At 48.0% G+C, this 17,947-nt stretch overlaps 1 protein-coding gene across 1 annotated transcript in view; it reads left to right on the forward strand.

Moving 5' to 3' along the window:
- The window catches only part of LOC119373943 (uncharacterized protein C19orf47 homolog), a 46,201-nt gene that overhangs the window by 11,697 nt on the left and 16,557 nt on the right, over window positions 1–17,947 (forward strand). The window contains exons 4-7 of the mRNA XM_037644004.2: window positions 2,398–2,511; window positions 5,440–5,664; window positions 7,378–7,466; window positions 9,662–9,827. Coding sequence (XP_037499932.1) covers window positions 2,398–2,511; window positions 5,440–5,664; window positions 7,378–7,466; window positions 9,662–9,827 — 594 coding nt within the window. The remainder of the gene's footprint in view (window positions 1–2,397; window positions 2,512–5,439; window positions 5,665–7,377; window positions 7,467–9,661; window positions 9,828–17,947) is intronic.

Consider the following 17,947-nt stretch of genomic DNA (forward strand, 5'->3'; position numbering starts at 1 on the left):
CGCTATCGGAGTCGTGGTCACTCTTGCTAGTACTACGCAGCAGCCCTAACAGTCAGAGCTGTGAGCCTCTATTCCACAGTTCGTGCCGAGTCGTGACCTCAATGAGTTTCAGGCCAGTGGGGACAGAGACAAGTCTTTCAACTGAAGGTGTTTATTAGATGCGAAGGAGTTTATGGCGGAGTTCAATCCGGTGGTGGTGTGCGGCGTGACCACCTCCTCTCCACGCGTCATCCCCCCTCTCGCGCGCCTCATTCTCTCCTGCGCAATGCCGCGATGAGTGCCAGCGCATGCACGTCCCCTCTCTCTCCTCTCCTACGCTCACCCCCTCTTGCGCACCTGTCGACCGCGTTCCCCACTCGCCCTGTGAGAATTAACGGCCAGGCTAGAGGGAAGACACGACGCACGTAGCGTTCCTTTTCGTGTTCCACGACGCTTTTAATGGATGAACGCAGCTTCGACGTGGGACTTCGCCCCGGTTTAAGAACTTAGCGAGCCAGCTCCTAAAAAAAATTACACCATCTCCCGCTCAAGCGTACCATCTCTTTGCTGCTTCGCATCCACACATGGTTCCCTTAGTGGGAGATGGTGTAATTTTTTACCTCGGATACATATCTGCCAATTGCAACAAATACAGTAGCACATCAAGTTAACAGAACACCCCAGCAGCGCAGCGTTCCGCACTACTGGGGGAAACGCCAATTAACAAGTAGCAAGCACACATCGAGAGAGCGATAACTGCTCAGCTCACCTTGTGTGGCCTATGCAATCCGGCCCGTGGCGGTAGTTCGCACTCCATGGTCGGAGCACTGCAGGGGTTGATGGCAATGGCGGTGCTCCCGGCTTGGTTGAGATGCATTCAGTCACACCTCCCAAACAGAAGAACCAGAGGCCCCTGAGAAAGCGACGCGTGTCCTCGGGTTGAGAGGAGGAATCTCCCTACAAAAGGAGAAGGAGGAAACAGGGAGTCTCGGCTGTATACAGAGTCAGCGCAGAGCGTGAAGGGCAGCGGAGGTGGAAAAATGCCCCCCTTCAACGCAACCCCTCTCCGCTGCACGCATAAACATATCACGAGTCGCCCGTCCTGTCATGTACCTTTCTTCTTGTCCTCGTCTAATATAGCGCTACAATTTTTAAACGAGTCGAGAGGCCGCATTGAAGACACTGGGTTGTGCATGCAACCCCACAACTTTTAGAAGAACGAAGCCTTCATGCCTCTCGGAAACTAAAATTCTTTGCATCCACATTCGTTGCTCGTTGCTTGCCTATCTAATCGTTTAGGACTGTGTAGGATTTAGAGCTTCGCGACTTATGTGATTGCATGTTGTCTTTGTCCTTTTAAAACACTTTTGAAAGCATTGCAATCTGGATGCAAAAGTCCACAGCAATGTAATTTTTAACACGAAAGTGTTTTATGCCCGGGTCCACCAAGACTTCAATGACGTATTTCGGTCACGGAAATGACGACGAAAGAAATTTACATGATCAGATGGCAAAGAAAAAAAGTTCCGTCAACGGGCATCGAACCCATGACCGCTTGGTCCACAACAACAGATGCCGGGCACGCTATCCACTGCGCCGCGGTCACAGACTCTAGAGGGTTTACAAACGCGCCTTTTATATCTACCACTCTCCCGGTCGGCGGGGCGGTGTTGCCCTCTGGGAGCGGTAAAGTAAAGTAATTTGTCATTACTGTGGCCTCCGCCATAGACACCTGCAATGTGTTACACATCCGTCTTATTCGGTGCGTTTTCAATAGAAGTTCAATTTTGTCAGTGCCTTAACACACCGCGAGGTGGCGATCTTAGCGCAAGTGTCGTAAAAGCGTCGGCCTCGCTCATAGCATCACGCTAATTCAAACAAAAAATAGCTCTGCGACGCGCGCCTCCTCACGTGGCTGTTACACCGCGTTCCCCGCTCACGCGCTTGCCCGAAGAAAAATCGCGGCCGGAGGGCGGCACGACGCGCTTTGCATTTCCCTCTAGTCCGGCCGTGGGATTCAATCACATTTTAACATGCCACAGGATGGCGACCAAGTTCTGCGTCCAATATGCGACGCTCTTCTGGCTATCACACCTCGTTCTCTGACTACGCTTTCACCGTTAGCTACTACAGCTGCCGCAAGGTATTGTGTAATCATTTAACATGGACGTTAGTCGTCAGGATGGAGATGTACCACCAATCATCAAAGTGGGTGCATCCATGTTCTAATCGTCTATGGGACTTGTGACGGTGCCGCGAAAGCGTCCGAATTTTCGAGCATGTCTGGAAAATTGGCAGTTGACTGTATTAATGTTCATCCATAGAGCTGTGGCATGTCGAGTAATGCCATGTTGACTTGGGCGTTTCACTCTGGTGCTTTTCCTTTTTAACAGCTGTTGGGCTTTTCCTTTTTAACAGCTGTTGGCATCCCACGCCGGTTTACACCTGTCAAGGCATCACCGAGGGTGGAACCACTGGTCGAGGCACCACCAGTGAGAAGGACCAGCTTTCAGAGCAACTATGCGGCACCTGGTGAGCCGGAAATTACATTTCCATACCGTTTTATAGCAACTGGCTGCAACTTCTTCTCTGTATTCATAACTCTCAGTAATGTTGCTGGGCAGCTTTTTGTCTAAATACCGTATTTTCTTGTGCATAACCCTCCCCTGAATATAACCCGCACACCCCCAACTACAAGCCACGGCAAAATTTTCAGAAGAAAGATCCCTTGCATATTGCTGTATAGCCGCCTTCCTTTCGTTAACGAGAAGTAGGATTGCGCAAATATCATATTTTCAACTTCTAAGCAAATTCAAATAATGAAAACCAATTGGGAATCAAACCGAAATGTGGACTATGACCCAGAGAGAAAGTAGTAGACGGACATTGCAAATCATCTAGGCCTTTGCAACGTCAACATTCATGATGGTTGGGCAACATGACCAGATAAATTAAGAATGTGCTCTCCTTTAATGCCAATGTGAAGGAGGTGAACACAGCCCATCGACTTGAAGAAGTTCTGGGAACATTGTTTAGAAAAGTCGCTGTGGCTGGCGTGAATATCGGCGACAACAAGCGACACTTCAGAACATCGAGCTTTTTATCTTCGCCCAGCTGCACAACCACGCATCTGCAACCACTTTGCACTTATGTGATCAGGAACACGAAACATCACCTTAAAGGATTTTTGCGCCGCCACATCGCAAAAATTTGATCCCAAGGACAGTGACTTGCTAACCAGCCCGCTGGATGCTGTGCACTTCATAGCTTGGGATAGGTTCACGCCTGTTAAAATAGCCAACTGCATTGCAAAGTGTAGCTTGTTCACGAGTCCTGCAGAGGTGCCCCCATAGCCAAAACACCCAGAAATCGATGACTGGGTCTGGCTTGATGCCGGGTGCACCGCACATGAGTTTCTCACTGTGGACAGTGACCTTGCGACTTGTGGAGTGCGCATAGCCCAGGACATTGTTACTGAGGTCACATCAGTGGGTGGAGATATTAGCAGTGACAAACGTGACGACATTGCCAAGGGCGATGACAAGCAACCACCATTGGCAACCGAAACGCTGCACGCGCTCAACGTAAGGCATGCTGTGGGACGGATGACATCAGCAACAACACCTACGTGTGTTATTGTGAAAATAAAAAAATAACTTGGTGACATGACCAAAAAAGAAGCAGAAGCACTTCAGAGATTTCTGCTGCTGAAAATAAACACTTTTTCTTGGCAGTTTTATCTTATCTAAATAATAAGCTTGTCATTGTGATTTTTTGGTAATATTTGGCAGTGGTAGTTTTCTATGCTCTGATGTGAATTTAGGCTGACAAATATATTTTATGTGGCTTCGTTACACTCAAACCTCGATGTAATGAACACGGATATAACGAATTATTGGTTATAATGAAGTAAATGAAGAATAGTCTTTTCATAGATACAGTGATACGAATAAACGTTTATCACAAATTTTCGGATATAACGAAGTTATTTTCGGGGCAGGTGTGACTGTTATAATGAGGTTTGAGTGTATATTCGTGTCACCGACATTCTACCGTAGTTGAATTCTCTAAGTGCCAATGACTACATACTCGGCAGAGAATTTTATTACATTAATCCAGTGCTGACGAGCAAGTAAGTCGCAGTCGTCGCATCTTGATGGATTGTGCTTACCGTAATGTCCATGTCCAAGTACCATTCATGCTACAGCATTGCCCATTTCGAACACTTAACCCAGCTACAGACGCATGAACTCAACGTCCCTTAAATGGCGACTTCAGAATTGGAAGTATATGCCATGCCACAAACAGCAACCCCGTCGCCTCGTGGAGTAACCGCTCTCGTGGAACATTTTTTGCTGAGAACGCACAATGCTGCAGTCTTCTGGCATCTCTGTTCTGCCTGTCAAATGTGGCAAGAGTTCATGTTAAGGAAGTTGTTAAAATTATCTTTTGTTTCCACCTCTGTCGTAGATCACAGAGTAGCTCTTCAACGCAAAGGGCCAATTATTAAACCCCATATTTATTGACCACCCATGAAGTAGAAGTCTTAACAATTACAGACCATCAAATGCAGCAGCCTGTACTTCACCTAACAATGCAAACGCCTACCTTGTACTGAAAGCACAAACATTATCAGAATAGTATGACTTCTTTTCAGTATTCAAACAGCTTACGCTTCCAGTTCTGCAACTAAAGCATCAAGGAAAGTCTCATTGAATTACAAATAGCAAGTGTATAATGGCAAAATGTTAAGTGGACTGAGGTTATGGAACTAAAGAAACTTAGGGCTGTCTGCAGCAGAACAAAGAGCAGTTAGTTAATTTCATGTTCTGGGATATCATAAATGAGTATGCACATCTGTGTGTATATATATCAATTTCGGTAAGCAGGGTACTACTGCTCCAGACTAGAGACTTAAATACTTGCGTTCAAAAATGTGTGATGGTAACGCCCGCGAAAGATTCGTTTGCTGTTGTAATGTGAAGTTTTAGCCACTCCAGGAGCTGTGCCAAAGTGACTTCAGTCGGTTGCATCACTGAATGCATTTAATCAGGACTCCAGGTGTGGTTGCACGCTATCTGGGTTTTGCTCGCCGTCCAAAGAAGGGCACTACAATAGAATGTTGAAGGATTTTCAACAAATACATAGTATACTCATGTCCACTGTCCACTCACCAGCATTCTCGTATACACATTCATGTCCACTTATGATTGTGCCAACAGCCACTAATAATTTTATGAATGTGCAAGCGAAATGATTGTCAACAAAGCAAATGCTAATCAGTACTCACTTTTCTTCATACCCAAGTAAACTCGCACATTTTGACGTTCACTGACACCCTCTGCTACGAAATGAGCATAAAGCAAGTCATTGTACTCATGAGCGACCATATGTACGTAGACAGTGGTGATGGCCTATGACGATGACCTTTTGTGCCCGTGGCATTGTGCATCTGTCCAGAGCCAGAGCCACGTGCCACGGTGCGGCCGCTGTCCAAGCGACGTCATGCCGATGAACCCGCTGCCTCGACCCCCTTGCCCCCCAAGCGGCTGGGCATTGGCTCGTCGGCCTCTGAGCGGGTGGCACCACAGCCGGTGGCCCACGGCGAAGGCCCCACACTCAAGGTGGTCCTGCCCACAGGCACCACTGCCCGCACCCGACAGCTCCTGGCTGCCAGCCAACAAGGCAAGCATTACTTGCGTAGCATTATGTGGCGAGTAAGTGGAAAAGTTATGTTAGGCTTTTCTTTCTTGGTTTGCGAGTTGACTAGTAAGTAATGTCTCATGCCTTTGTATTCAAACAATGTGCTTGTATTTGCATCAGAAACATGAGGACAAGCATAATCATAAACTTCCATTTAGCTTGACAGTTCGAAATCGTCAAAAAAGAAAGAACAAGAGCATCTCATGAAGACGAAGGCATGTGCCCCAACTTAGTTGTCAATTCGTAAACCATGAAATAAGACTGCTTTAAACTTATTGATGCTTACCTTGAGAGGCAGATGCTTTGGTACGGAAGCACTGGGACAGCCACTTAAAACGTATTGCTTTCATCATGTCGACCACACTCGCAAGAACAATACTATCATCTTCTTGCCTCCATTTCAAGCTATTAACAGGTACGCAGTCAGAGTTATCCTTACATGCTCTCTCGCTCTCTGGCCGTCGACGCTGCATGCATTGCCTTCAGCACAATAATCGTAAGGTGGCACCATCCTTTTAGATATTTACCTCTTTCACTTTCTGTTGTACAGCCTCTCCGTGTGAAGTATAACATGGAAGCAGTGTTTTCACCATTTGCAGAGCTTATTTTACGTGCTTCCAGGGGATGCGGCCAAAATACGACCCACGAATTCCACGTGCTCAATTGGGGACACGATCCTCGGAGCAAAGTTCACCCCCGCGAAAAAGCCACGCATAAGATACAGAAGCCGCTTTCAGCTCCGAGGCACGATTGGTGCGTGTCAGGTTTAAGCGAACTGCAAATAAAATAAACGAAAAGATAATGCCCAGTCTTATGTATTTTTATTACATAACAATATATTTCTAAACAAACCATCTTTCGAGGTAAATCATCTGAAACTTTTTCGGTGGCACTGTGGAGAGTCGGTGAATGCATGTCAAAATGGGAAAAAACACAAAGCAGAATATAGTCTTGCACCCGCGTGGCCACCACATCTTTTCGTTGCGCCAAGGAAGTGCTTGGCGCAGTGAAGCTGACTTACAGGCTGGCGCCTAGAGGTGCGGTGGACGCTCAACATCAAAATTTTTTCTCGCTTAAAACAAAAATTACTCCCATAAACTTTCACAAATACATCTGCTTTATATACCTTTCCAAATGAGTGCAAGCACACGATTTTACTTGGACCACATCACCAATCTCCATGTGCCTGAACATGTGTCATTTCACACATTTTTTTATGTCCGTGGCCCTTTCTTTCGTAAGCTACTCGATCATTGACCTTCATACTTTTTTTACATGCTTAAAGGGTCCTGCAACACTTTTTCAGCATTGTCAGAAAACGCTGCCAGTCGGTAGTCGAGGCTGCTGAGAACACGCGAGTCAAACATTATAGCAAAGCATGCGGCTTGGAATTTGCAATTAATTCTCAGAATCATCTAGAAATTGTTCCCTCTTCAAATCTAATTACATAACTCGTCATTTGAGTGGTGCAAACAAATGTGGGTCTTTCTATTACTTTTTACAAACATCCATTCATCATTATCAAGATTAGATTAGGTAGGAATTTTTATGTGTCATGGACATGCCACCTCAACACAGCCACTGGGATGCCTTAATCGGACCATAATCTAAACATGCATGGGCTGTGTGTCCAGAAACATGGTGTGCCATTTGAATGCAGTCGTTCGGAACCCCTCTGTTGCATATCTCTTGCAGGTTTGTCAGCTGGGACGCAAGCAGCTGGCAAGCGGTCTGTATTCGACCGGCTTGGTGAAAGCACAGTAAGCAGCACGACCGACTCTAAGGTATGTTTGGCTTTTGTTCACTGCTGCTTTATTGGACAGCTTTAGTTCTTCCACAAACTTCTTAGAGTTTCGATATTACCGGTCTGCTGCAGCGATAAACATGAGCAAGCTTAATGGATGGCACAGAGATCGATTGGCAAACACAGAGCTGTTAAGTATTGCAGTAACCGAATACAGCATAGACCGCTTATAACGTAAGTCGCCGGAGTCGCGAATATCCGCACTATAAGCGGTACCGCACTATAACCAAATCAACATTTTTGAAAGGTTGCACGTGTGCAAAACATGACCAACAGGCAGGCGCGCGATTCCGACTATCGAGGCATGCGACTGGGACGCAAGTTTGCATCTGCTTACATTTGAAAATGTTGAACGGTTAGCGTCCACGGACCTGCGGTGCCAACATAACGAACGCGGAAAAAATGCGCCGTCACGGGAAGTCGCCGCGGTAACATACTGCGCGTGCGCGATGTCGAAAACGGTGGCGACCGCAAACCACCGCTCGAGTGTTTCACACGCACGCCCGCGTTTTCGTTAAAGATGTAAGCCACCCCTTCTAAATGCAAAATGTTTCATTGACTCGGCACCAAACCGCGACTTCTGTAGTCCGCGGCCACCGATATGGCAGCTAGCGCCCGTTAGGCCTAGTGTGCGCGTTGCAACTTCGCATGCCGTCGCGAGAAGCTTGCCCTAGCCAACACGGAGATCGGGCGTAGAAGAGATCGCACTCGCGAGCCGAGGGCATCACGCGTGGAACGAAGTTTCGGTTCGCGGTCGGGAGATGAGCCGCGGCAACTATCCTGAAAAAGTCTTTCAAGCTTGTAAGTCCGCCTGTTGGTGGCAAAGGCGAAAGCTCAGTCGCGTCTCAAAGCATTGTTACTTGCGGGGGAATCGAGGTTGCACGCACGATATCTGTGCTCTACGTCGAAGCAACTATTTTCCCGACGGAGACAAACAGCGGTAACGCGCCCTTGATGCGGACGCGGGCGCCCGTACGTAGCGGAGCGCGCATGTCAAGCGGCCGAAGAAAGGGGGGCAAAGGCTTCTCCATCGGCCACGCAACCGCTCCCCCTCCACACACCACGCACCCGCGCCGGGCTGCTGCCTCCCACCGCCGTCCCTTTTTTTTTTTCTCCCCCCGCTCCTTGTTCGTTCGTTCCGCGTCCCCTCCTCCTTCGTAACGCCATCGCCGCTCCCTCCCTCGCCGACGCATCTCCGCTGAGAAGCACGCTCGCTCCCTCGCATCTCTGAGAACGTCCCGGCAGCCGCATTATAAGCGGTCTTTCATCTCGGGGGACTGCACAATAAGCGGTATGCGTATACATGGAATTCTATGGGAGGGTAAACGGGAGTCAGAAAAAACCGCATTATAGCCGGTACTGCACTGTAAGCGGTTACGTTATAAGTGGTCTGAGCTGTATATTCTACTGCATTCCTGGCATAAACTTCCAGCGTCAGCATAATCGCAAACATCCTGCCTTTTTAAACCTTTCCCCACAAAAACACTACCAACATATGAGCATGAAAAGACGTGTCTGTATAGTTGTGGTTAGACAAAGCACCACAAGATGTCACTGCCATCATTTCGCCACGCAGTATTCTGTAAGCACCTTGGCCTACAGTGAAATACTGCGCACACTAAAACTCTCTACTGCGTTCAGCTTTATGCGCTGCTTACTTCATTCATGCCTGCGATGTTTCATGTGGGCCTAAGGTGCTTAAACCTCTCACGGCAAGGGGCCAAAGTGGACTTTCTTGCTGAAAGCTTTAATTTTGTTTATGATAAACCCAACAAATCTTGTCAGTCTACTGCAGCATGCATACATGAAGGAGTGACATATTGGGCCTGTTCGTTGCTGTTCATTGCATCTTGTGCGATCACGCACTAATGGGGACAGGATGAACGTCGGTGGTGAACAAAAATGGAACCGATCACTTACATTGTGCTTCATTGCGTCAATATGCCTTTGTTTGCTAGTCTTTACTCGGTCCCCGTTAATTTGTCATACGCACAAAGCAGGACGAATTTTTCCTAAACTAGGGAGCTTTCATTCTGTGAGATTCATACAAATTCTTCGTGTAGCATCATGCTACTAAATAAGTCGAGAGCTTTTCACTTTCATAAACCTTTTTACATCTTGTGAGCTTCCACATAACGGATTTTCTGTACCAAGAAACACATTAACTTGACCCAGTCGGGAAGCAGCACCGTCTTCCAGCGCCTGGGGCCAAGTGCTGCTGAGGAGCCTGAAAGGGATCCACCGAGGACTGTGTTGACCACAAAGCGGCAGCTGCCCGCACCCTACCAAGCCGTCTTGGCAGCTGCAGCCAAGCCGAGCCGAATCATCTCGCTCACTAGCTGTAAGTGCCACCCACCCTGACATAGACGAGTTGCATAACTCATGAGGCAGTTTTTCTGCACTGCGAAAGTTCATGCAATCTGTCATGTAGTTGTGCCATGGGGTAGTGCCATCTGTCAGCACTGTGATTCTTGGGTGCAGTGGGCAGTATATGCTGGCGTGTACTTTTCGGGCTGTCGAAGACACCAGCATAACGTGTCTGGATTCCTTCATAGCACCTTCATTGAGTCTTTCATGCTCTGTAGATTCGATTATATGGCCGGTCCTGTATATAGCAAACTCGGATTTATCGAATATTGCCTATATCAAGCAGCCGAAACATCACCTTGAAAATCCCATGTAAATGCATAGGGCACGTGCACATATATTTAACACTCATATGCCGATGCATTTAATATATCGAATGCTGCACCGTGTCAAAGCCCTGATATACCGTATATACTCGTGTAAGGGCCGCACATTTTTTTCGAAATTTTTGCTTGGTGCGGCCCTTACATGAATCAGGCCGATGACAGCTCACCAAAGGTCTGTACTGTTTTCGCGACAGTAGCAGAGTGCAAGAGAGTCGCAAATCACATTCCAGGAATGTTTCTATTACGATTCCATTTCGCTATCACTGTCCTCGTTCTCGGAAGAGCTCGCCTCGTACGACGTACGGCGGAAGTTTTCTGCCGTCTGCCGTGATGCACAGCATCACAGTGCATCTTTGACGTTCTGTGCTGGTCGTGCGCACACACACACTTTTCGCACCTTTTAAATCCACTGTGTTGCTTTCTGGTGCATCGAACCACACAGGAGTCTGGTCCGCATTCCCAATTTGGGAGAGGTCTTAGTCATGCTCCCTCCTGAGACCATTTACAAAGCGATGGAACTTAATCACGTGGCTTTCGTACTCGCCTGGAAGCCTTTGACAAAGCGTTGTTCGGCGGCGGATGGATAGCTGGTTACAGTTCATAAACCGCATAGCCCAACCCCGACTTGCCTTGAATTGTGCCTGGGGTATTTCCATGTGGCGAGCGATGGCCAGGGCTTTCACGCGGATCATGTCAGTTGAGACGGCGTAGCCGTCCCTTCAAGTGTCGATGACATATTTGACAAGTTCGCCTTCAAGTTCCGGGTACTTGCACTTCTTTCCGCGAAATGCCTTGCGGCTCCTGTTGGTAGCGGCGAGGGCATCTTTCTGTTTCATCCACTAACGCACACGCTTCTCATCGACGTCAAATTTGCATCCAGCTTCTCGCTTGCCGTGCTCCTCGGCATATTCAATCACTTGCAGTTTAAATGCTGCAGTGAAAGATCTCAAGTGCCGGCCCATCGTCCCTCACCTGCGATGGCTCAAACAGGGCTCACTACTACAGACAAAGTGACGCCGACAACACCGATCTGAAGAAACACTGCCAAGCTACCCACACGATGCAAACGATGCGCCACACAAAGCAGTAATGGCGTCGTCGAGGTCGGCGGAAGCGGAAAAGCTGGCAGCGCCATCTAGCTGCAATTTAACTAACTACACTTTTCTGGCGGGACTTTTTGAATTTTTTTCGAAATTCCCCCTCCAAAGTAGGTGTGCGGCCCTTACACGAGTATATACGGTAAATCACATTTCAGTCGCTTTTCAAAGGGTTCCTGTCCCTGTTAGTGCACACCTGTGGCGAAAATTTGAGTTACTTCGGTAAGTTCCACAGCATTTGCCAGTGCACCGCTTGTCTGCTGCACTATATTCATGTTGCAATGCACAGCAACAGTGTCTTTAACTAAGTATGCGGACAGCTTTAAGCTCCAAATAAAACTTCCTTGGTAGTCTGCCTCGGCGCGATGTGCGCATTGTCATGCTAGTCCACACACTAGGCATGCAGTTCCCAACAGCGCAGCCTTTGATATGTTTCCATCGACGCCCCATGCAACGATGGCCATTTCAGATCTCGAAGACCATGCTTTTACTAGCTGTATGCGACGGGTATGTTTTTCTCTTCTTTTTTTTTTTTTTTGTTATCCAAGGTAGCGGCAGTCTGTACAAAGGCACAAGTGCCGTTGCCATGACTGAGAGTGTTTTAACAGAGGGGCCCCCTTCCCCATTGCCGCATTGCTTTGTTGTTTGTGGGTGGTGTGCTGGCATAGTCACCTCTCGCCGGTCTCCTACGTTTTCGGCTTGTGTGCTTCATTGTCTGCAGCATGTGTTGAACGTGGACGCCATGGACATGGAAAAATGGAAGAATTTGGATTTGCAAACCAAAGCCAACATCATTCGGCATGTGAAGGCTGGTGAACAGAAGTCGTCAGTTCCTCGGAGCACGATTCTGTGGAATAAAGATTATGTAAAGGTGGAGGCTGCCCAGTCGTGCCATTCTCATGTTTGTCACATGCGTGTTCCTGCATACGACAATGTTGAAGAGGCTCTGTACTCCTGGTTCTTGGAGACTTGGGCAAAAAACATTCCCATTGGTGACCTGATGCTCATGGAAAAGGCGAGGTGGTCTGCAGCAGCCTTTGGGTTAGACAGCTTCACTGGTGGCACCAACTGGCAGCAATGCTTTGAGAGTTGCTACAGCATCATTGGGAAGGCCCTGTCCAGCGAAAGTGGCATGACAAACAGGCATGACATGGAAAAGTGGCTCTCTGAAGAGTGGCCTAACATTCGCGACAGCTTTTCACTGTCAGATATACAGTCGATGCCAGATATATCGATTTGAAGGGGACCGCGAAATGGTTAGATTTATTGAGAATTCGAAATACAAAATATGCGCATTTAAGGCTTTAATTAAAGCACTGCAGGCCTTGACACAGTTTTTGGAAATCGTAAAAAGCGCGAACCTGACGATTTGCTCACATATGCTAAAGAACAAGGCGACAACTTCTTCTTTTGCAAGTTACCGCACTTTATTTTGCATGAAAATAGTCTGTAAACTTGTCTTGCTTCTTGCGCGCCGTGAAGTTCATCAAGTCATCATCAATATTATTGAAGCTTTCCAAATAAGCAAATTCAGCACCTTCGGCCACAACAGCGGTGATTGACGCTGAACGCCGATGCAAGCTCTGTAGCACGGTAAAGGGTTTAGCGGTGGCAGCGGCGGTATTGGCACCTTCAAACCGTACAGGTCCATTTCTGCTGGCCCTGCAACGTCAGCTATGATCTCTGCATTGATGCAGCCAGAAACAGCTACGTCGTTATCTGCACCGATGAAGTCTCTTGCTGTGTGATATGGCGCCCGGAAACGCTAATAAGTCGCAAAATTCACTGTTGCACCGTACGCCGTAGTCAGCAGTCAGGACGCACCCAAAGTCGCAATCTGGCACCAAGACCTGCAAGGAAACAGTGCACGACAGTGCTTTACTTGACGTCGCTCCAAGCACCAGTCATCATTTTTATCACTACGGGCGGGACAATGTTTAGTTCGACTCCCGAATGACGATTTATCAAGAACAAAGCAAGAAGTACACAAGTCCACATGCCACTACAACGCTGCATAAACCACTTCTCCTGCTTCTCCACCGTCGACATGTTGGCGATAGCAATGGCAGTTGTGGCTTTGTAGAAGGCAGTCTTTGCTTTGGCGAGAAGTGCGAAAAAAAAGCGTAGCCTCCGAGATGTGTGTTTTAAAACCGAAAACACCCAAAATACGTCACGAAATTGCACATCTCGAAGGCCATGCTTTTCGGGCACGCATGCCATCGTGTGCAAACAAACAAGGAAGGGGATGCAAACATGACAATGAGGCTGCCAAGTCACTTCGCATTCTCATTTTGGTGACCCCGGCAATCAGCCTTTTTGAAAAACACTATGCGCGCACGTTAAAACCTGTGGATCGCGCACCAAAAGACCGGTGCACTGACAGGCGCTGTGTAACGAGCTAGATCAACACAATGGAATAACACCGCCTTTTCGTCACCTGTGCGCAACAAGTGATCGGAACTTGTTAGAAGGAGGTCGAAAAATGATGAATATTTGTTTGGAAAAATGCACTTTCTGGGCTTCGGCGCTGCGCAGCGTTCGATATAGCGGATGTTTCGCTGTGTGGGAGTTCGATATGCGTGCACACCAGCCCCATACTTTTGCATGGGAAATTCAAAGGGATTTCTCAACTGTTCGATGTATCCAATAATTCGATATATCCGAGTTCGATATAACCGGGATCGACTGTATAGGCCGTTGCATCGGGCGAGGAGGACCGGACTGGCAACCAGCGCCTTCCTCCTTTCTGGCTCGTGCGTGACGGCACGGAGTGTGCGGGCTGGTGCTTGGATGGCGTTTTCAAACAATTCTTGCATGTTTTAAGTCGACCTGCGGATTTTGTTCTCTTTTTTTGTGATGTCAGCCAGCGAAAGGCCAACAGGAAACCACTTTGCCCTCTTTGGTTGTTCTAACAACTATAAAAAGGCAACTGCTGTCAGAACAAGTATGTGACGTGCATCACCAAACGCAGAGTGTCTGCGGTTGTGCGCACTCTTCAAGGTACATCGTTTGTGTTACGTTACAGGTTCTGAATAGGCAAGTGCCGCAATATATCCGGAATTTCCAGTGTTCCACGCAGTCAAATGTCAATTGGATCTGGTCAGATTTGCGAACAAACATAAGCGGTCAAGTACGGCCTTGTCCGGTTAAGCGCAAAACATCTAAGCACCACTCGAGTAGCCACCTGAGTTGTTTTCGCTTTGTTTTAATATTATGTTTTAATATAATGTGTTTGGTCTGACAATTAGCTTCGTAGCTCGGCTTAACACGGTGATCGCTGCAGCTGATGTATACCGGTATTAGCACGGACGAGAAATCCGTCACTTCGCTGCGAGGTAACCGGCATCATACATTTAATTATTGATCCGTACCAGCCTTGTAAAACATGAAAATTCAATGAACAGTACATCAAAAGGACGTGGTGAGATCTTTGTCGTGAGGTTGCAACTTCCGTAAGACAGCGGGGTGTATCGTATACGATGAGCGATATGAAAGCCGAATAGTAAAAAAAAAAAAAACAAGAAAAATAAGAATTCTGTCGCTCCGTGTGTAGAACAACTCCATCAGGAAGACAATTTTTACGTGGTCAAGAACCATGCCTGACATGTCGCGCAATTATATACAACATAGTTCTCTTCTAAGCGCGATACAAAAACCACGTTGTTACGCTTGTCTAGTGTTTTTAGAACTGCCAATTTTGCTGCTTAGCTTTGCAAACGACAGCAAGAATTTCGCAAGAACAGTACATCTGCTATACGAAGTTATAAAAAAACAACACAAAACAAGAACGCGAATCACCTCCGATGCCGATCAAAGGCTCGAGCCCGGGCACGCTTCGTGCCTTACCGGCAGAAGAAACTGTTTAACCATCTTCATCTTATCGCCGCCTAAATCCAATCAAATAGCATGACTCTTAAAAGAAAAAAGAAAAAGAAGCGCGCCGGCATATGAACATCAGCATCGTTTTTATGTACCAGCAGCTCCCTGTAAACAGCTCCAACTTTGTCCACACCGGTGGGCAATAAACGAGCGAGTAATAAGCGGTCACTTAAAAGTTGACAAACAAGATAGGCAACTGTTTGTGAGCAACAAACAGATGCCGCGCCACGGGACTGCGTGTTCACATATGACCGAATGTACGAGTGGTAGTCGGTGCGACAGCATAAACATACCATGAATGAAAAAATAACTAAAAGATTACAGTGAAAAAAAAATCATTGTATACCCTAAGAGTGGCGGAACTTGCTTGCCCTGCTAGAACAAGTCGAAATACTTGCGTGGTTTTCCAACAGACAGTGTCGAAAATATATGACATCGACCACTTTCGACACGTTCGCGCCGACGTATAATAACATCATTGACTTTCAGCGGATCAAACCTTTTCAGGACATCTCACAGACTCATTTCCTACGTAGACCGCATCTCTTCATACAAGATTCAGCACACCAGAACGAAAAAAACCGACTGCAACTGCAGCCGCACGCATACCTTCCATACAAACGCGGAGCAGAGACGGCGCCACCCGCTAAGCAATATGGCGGCGCTCACGAAAAAAAGGTCTATACAGTGCCAATGAAACGGCGCTGTTCTGCCAGATGTTGTTGAACAAGACATTGCCGTTAAAAGGGAGCACGTGTCGTGGAGGGAATACAGTCGAACACGGATATATCGAACCCACATATATCGAATTTTCGGCTATATCGAACTCGTAAATTATCCCCTTGAAAATCCTTTGTAAAAGTATAGAAATTCGCACGTTTATATCGAACGGTATTTTTACCCGCCATCGGAGAACGCCGTGCGAGCTGGAAGGGGCGCTTCGATACTCGCTGCACCCCGCGACCTTCGCGGCACCGCGCCTCCGCCGACAGCCGAAACGCGAGGGCGAGAGGGCTCGGACTGTACTCCTGTTGAGCGCGTTCTCCAACTTGCGGAATGGCTTTTTTTCTCTCTCTCTCTTTCGTTTTCTTATGCTTTCTCCGCGTTAACGTCGGCTCGGAGAGCAGGAACGAAGGAGCCGGCAGCCTCCTGCTTTCGCCTTTTCTTTTTCTTTTTTTGCTGTTTTGTGAGTTTTGATCAGCCAACCACAGCCCGCACCTTTCGTAATTGCTCAGCCAACCACAGCTTGCGCCTTTCATACATAGCTATTGCTGCTGCCCTCGCAAGTAGCCGGGTAGCCCGGATAGCCATCACCGCCATCACGACTGATCGCGAGCACTTTGTTGGCGGAGTCCACTTCCGTGAGTTTTCGCATGCCACTGCATTCCTCTTTTGCGTCCGTGCTGTGCAAAGGCACTGCAGACTGCTTGAATTGATGACTTCTCGTGTAGCAATGGCCAGCGTCAAGAAGCGAAAGAACCTTCACTTTGCAACAAAGTTGAAAGCCATACAGCGTGTTGAGGCGGGTGAAAAAAGTTCGACGGTGGCGGACGACATCATGATGCCACGGAGCACTATGAGCACCTTGCTGAAGAGGAAGGCGGATATCAAGGCAAAGGCGGCAGAGCAGCGAATGTCGGGAGCCTGTCGTGTGTGCGCTCCTGCCCACGGGAAAGTAGAAAAGGCACTCTATGCCTGGTTTTTAGAAGTGGCCAACTGCTTCCGGAAGGCAGGCTTCGTGACGGCGGAACTTGTGGAAACCGGTGAAGACGGCGACGACGAGCGCATAGACGACGCGTTTCGCGAGTTGGCGTCCCTCTTCCCGGCTGCCGTTCTACCCAAAGTGTCCGCGGACGATTTCGTGGAAGCGAACTGCAATGTTCAGGCTGTTGCGAGCCCCGCTGACAAAGACATTGTAGCTGCGGTCGCAGGGACCCAGGATGCCCAGGCCAACAGCTCAAGTGACGAGGAAGATGGTCTGGATGAGGCGGCGGCTACACACGCGTACTCCGCCGCTGAAGTGGCGGCAGCGTTCGGCTTGATTCGCCGTTGTTGCGGCGACATGGAGGGAACCGGGCTGTCGCACCTGGACAGCCTCGATAAGATCAAGGCCAGAGTCTTCAATCATTTCGAAGACGAAGAAGCAGGCCAAGATACCGTATTTACTCGATTCTACCGCGCCCTCGATTGTAACGCGCACCCGTTTTCCGCGACCAAAAAAAAAAAAAGTACAACATCGATTCTAACGCGCACCCATTTTTCATGAGAGAAATGAACGAAAGAAGTCCGTAGGAGTCCACCTTCGCACATTCAGAAGAACAAGTATTTGGCTTTTAAAGAACTAAAGTTTCAAAAAAAGAAAACACAAAGTCAAACGGCGGGCCTTGCCGCTGAAACTGTCACCACTACGGCGGCGATACGAGTCGCATAATGGATCAGTCTTCGTCGCTGTCGGACAACTCCTTGTCGCTGTCAACGCTCTTCGATTTCGGCAAACCAGCCCTGCTTTTGTCCACAGAAACTTTTTCGTGAAGCTTTGCTGTAAAACAATCTTCTGCTTCTGTTTGCGCCAGTCTCGCACGCACGTTTCGGCAACTCCGAACGACCGCGATGCGGCCCGATTTCCGTCCGTCTCTGCACATGTAATAACTTTTCTTTGAAATGCGACATTGTGGTGCACTCATCGAGTATTTGGAGTGGGCACTTCCATGCCACCGATGCGAATGTAGAACGGGATGACTAACTCCTCAGCACACGTACGAACTGAAACAAATGACAGAAATGGCCGAGGC

Source organism: Rhipicephalus sanguineus, chromosome 11 (genome assembly GCF_013339695.2).
Source record: "Rhipicephalus sanguineus isolate Rsan-2018 chromosome 11, BIME_Rsan_1.4, whole genome shotgun sequence".
NCBI lineage: Eukaryota > Metazoa > Arthropoda > Arachnida > Ixodida > Ixodidae > Rhipicephalus > Rhipicephalus sanguineus.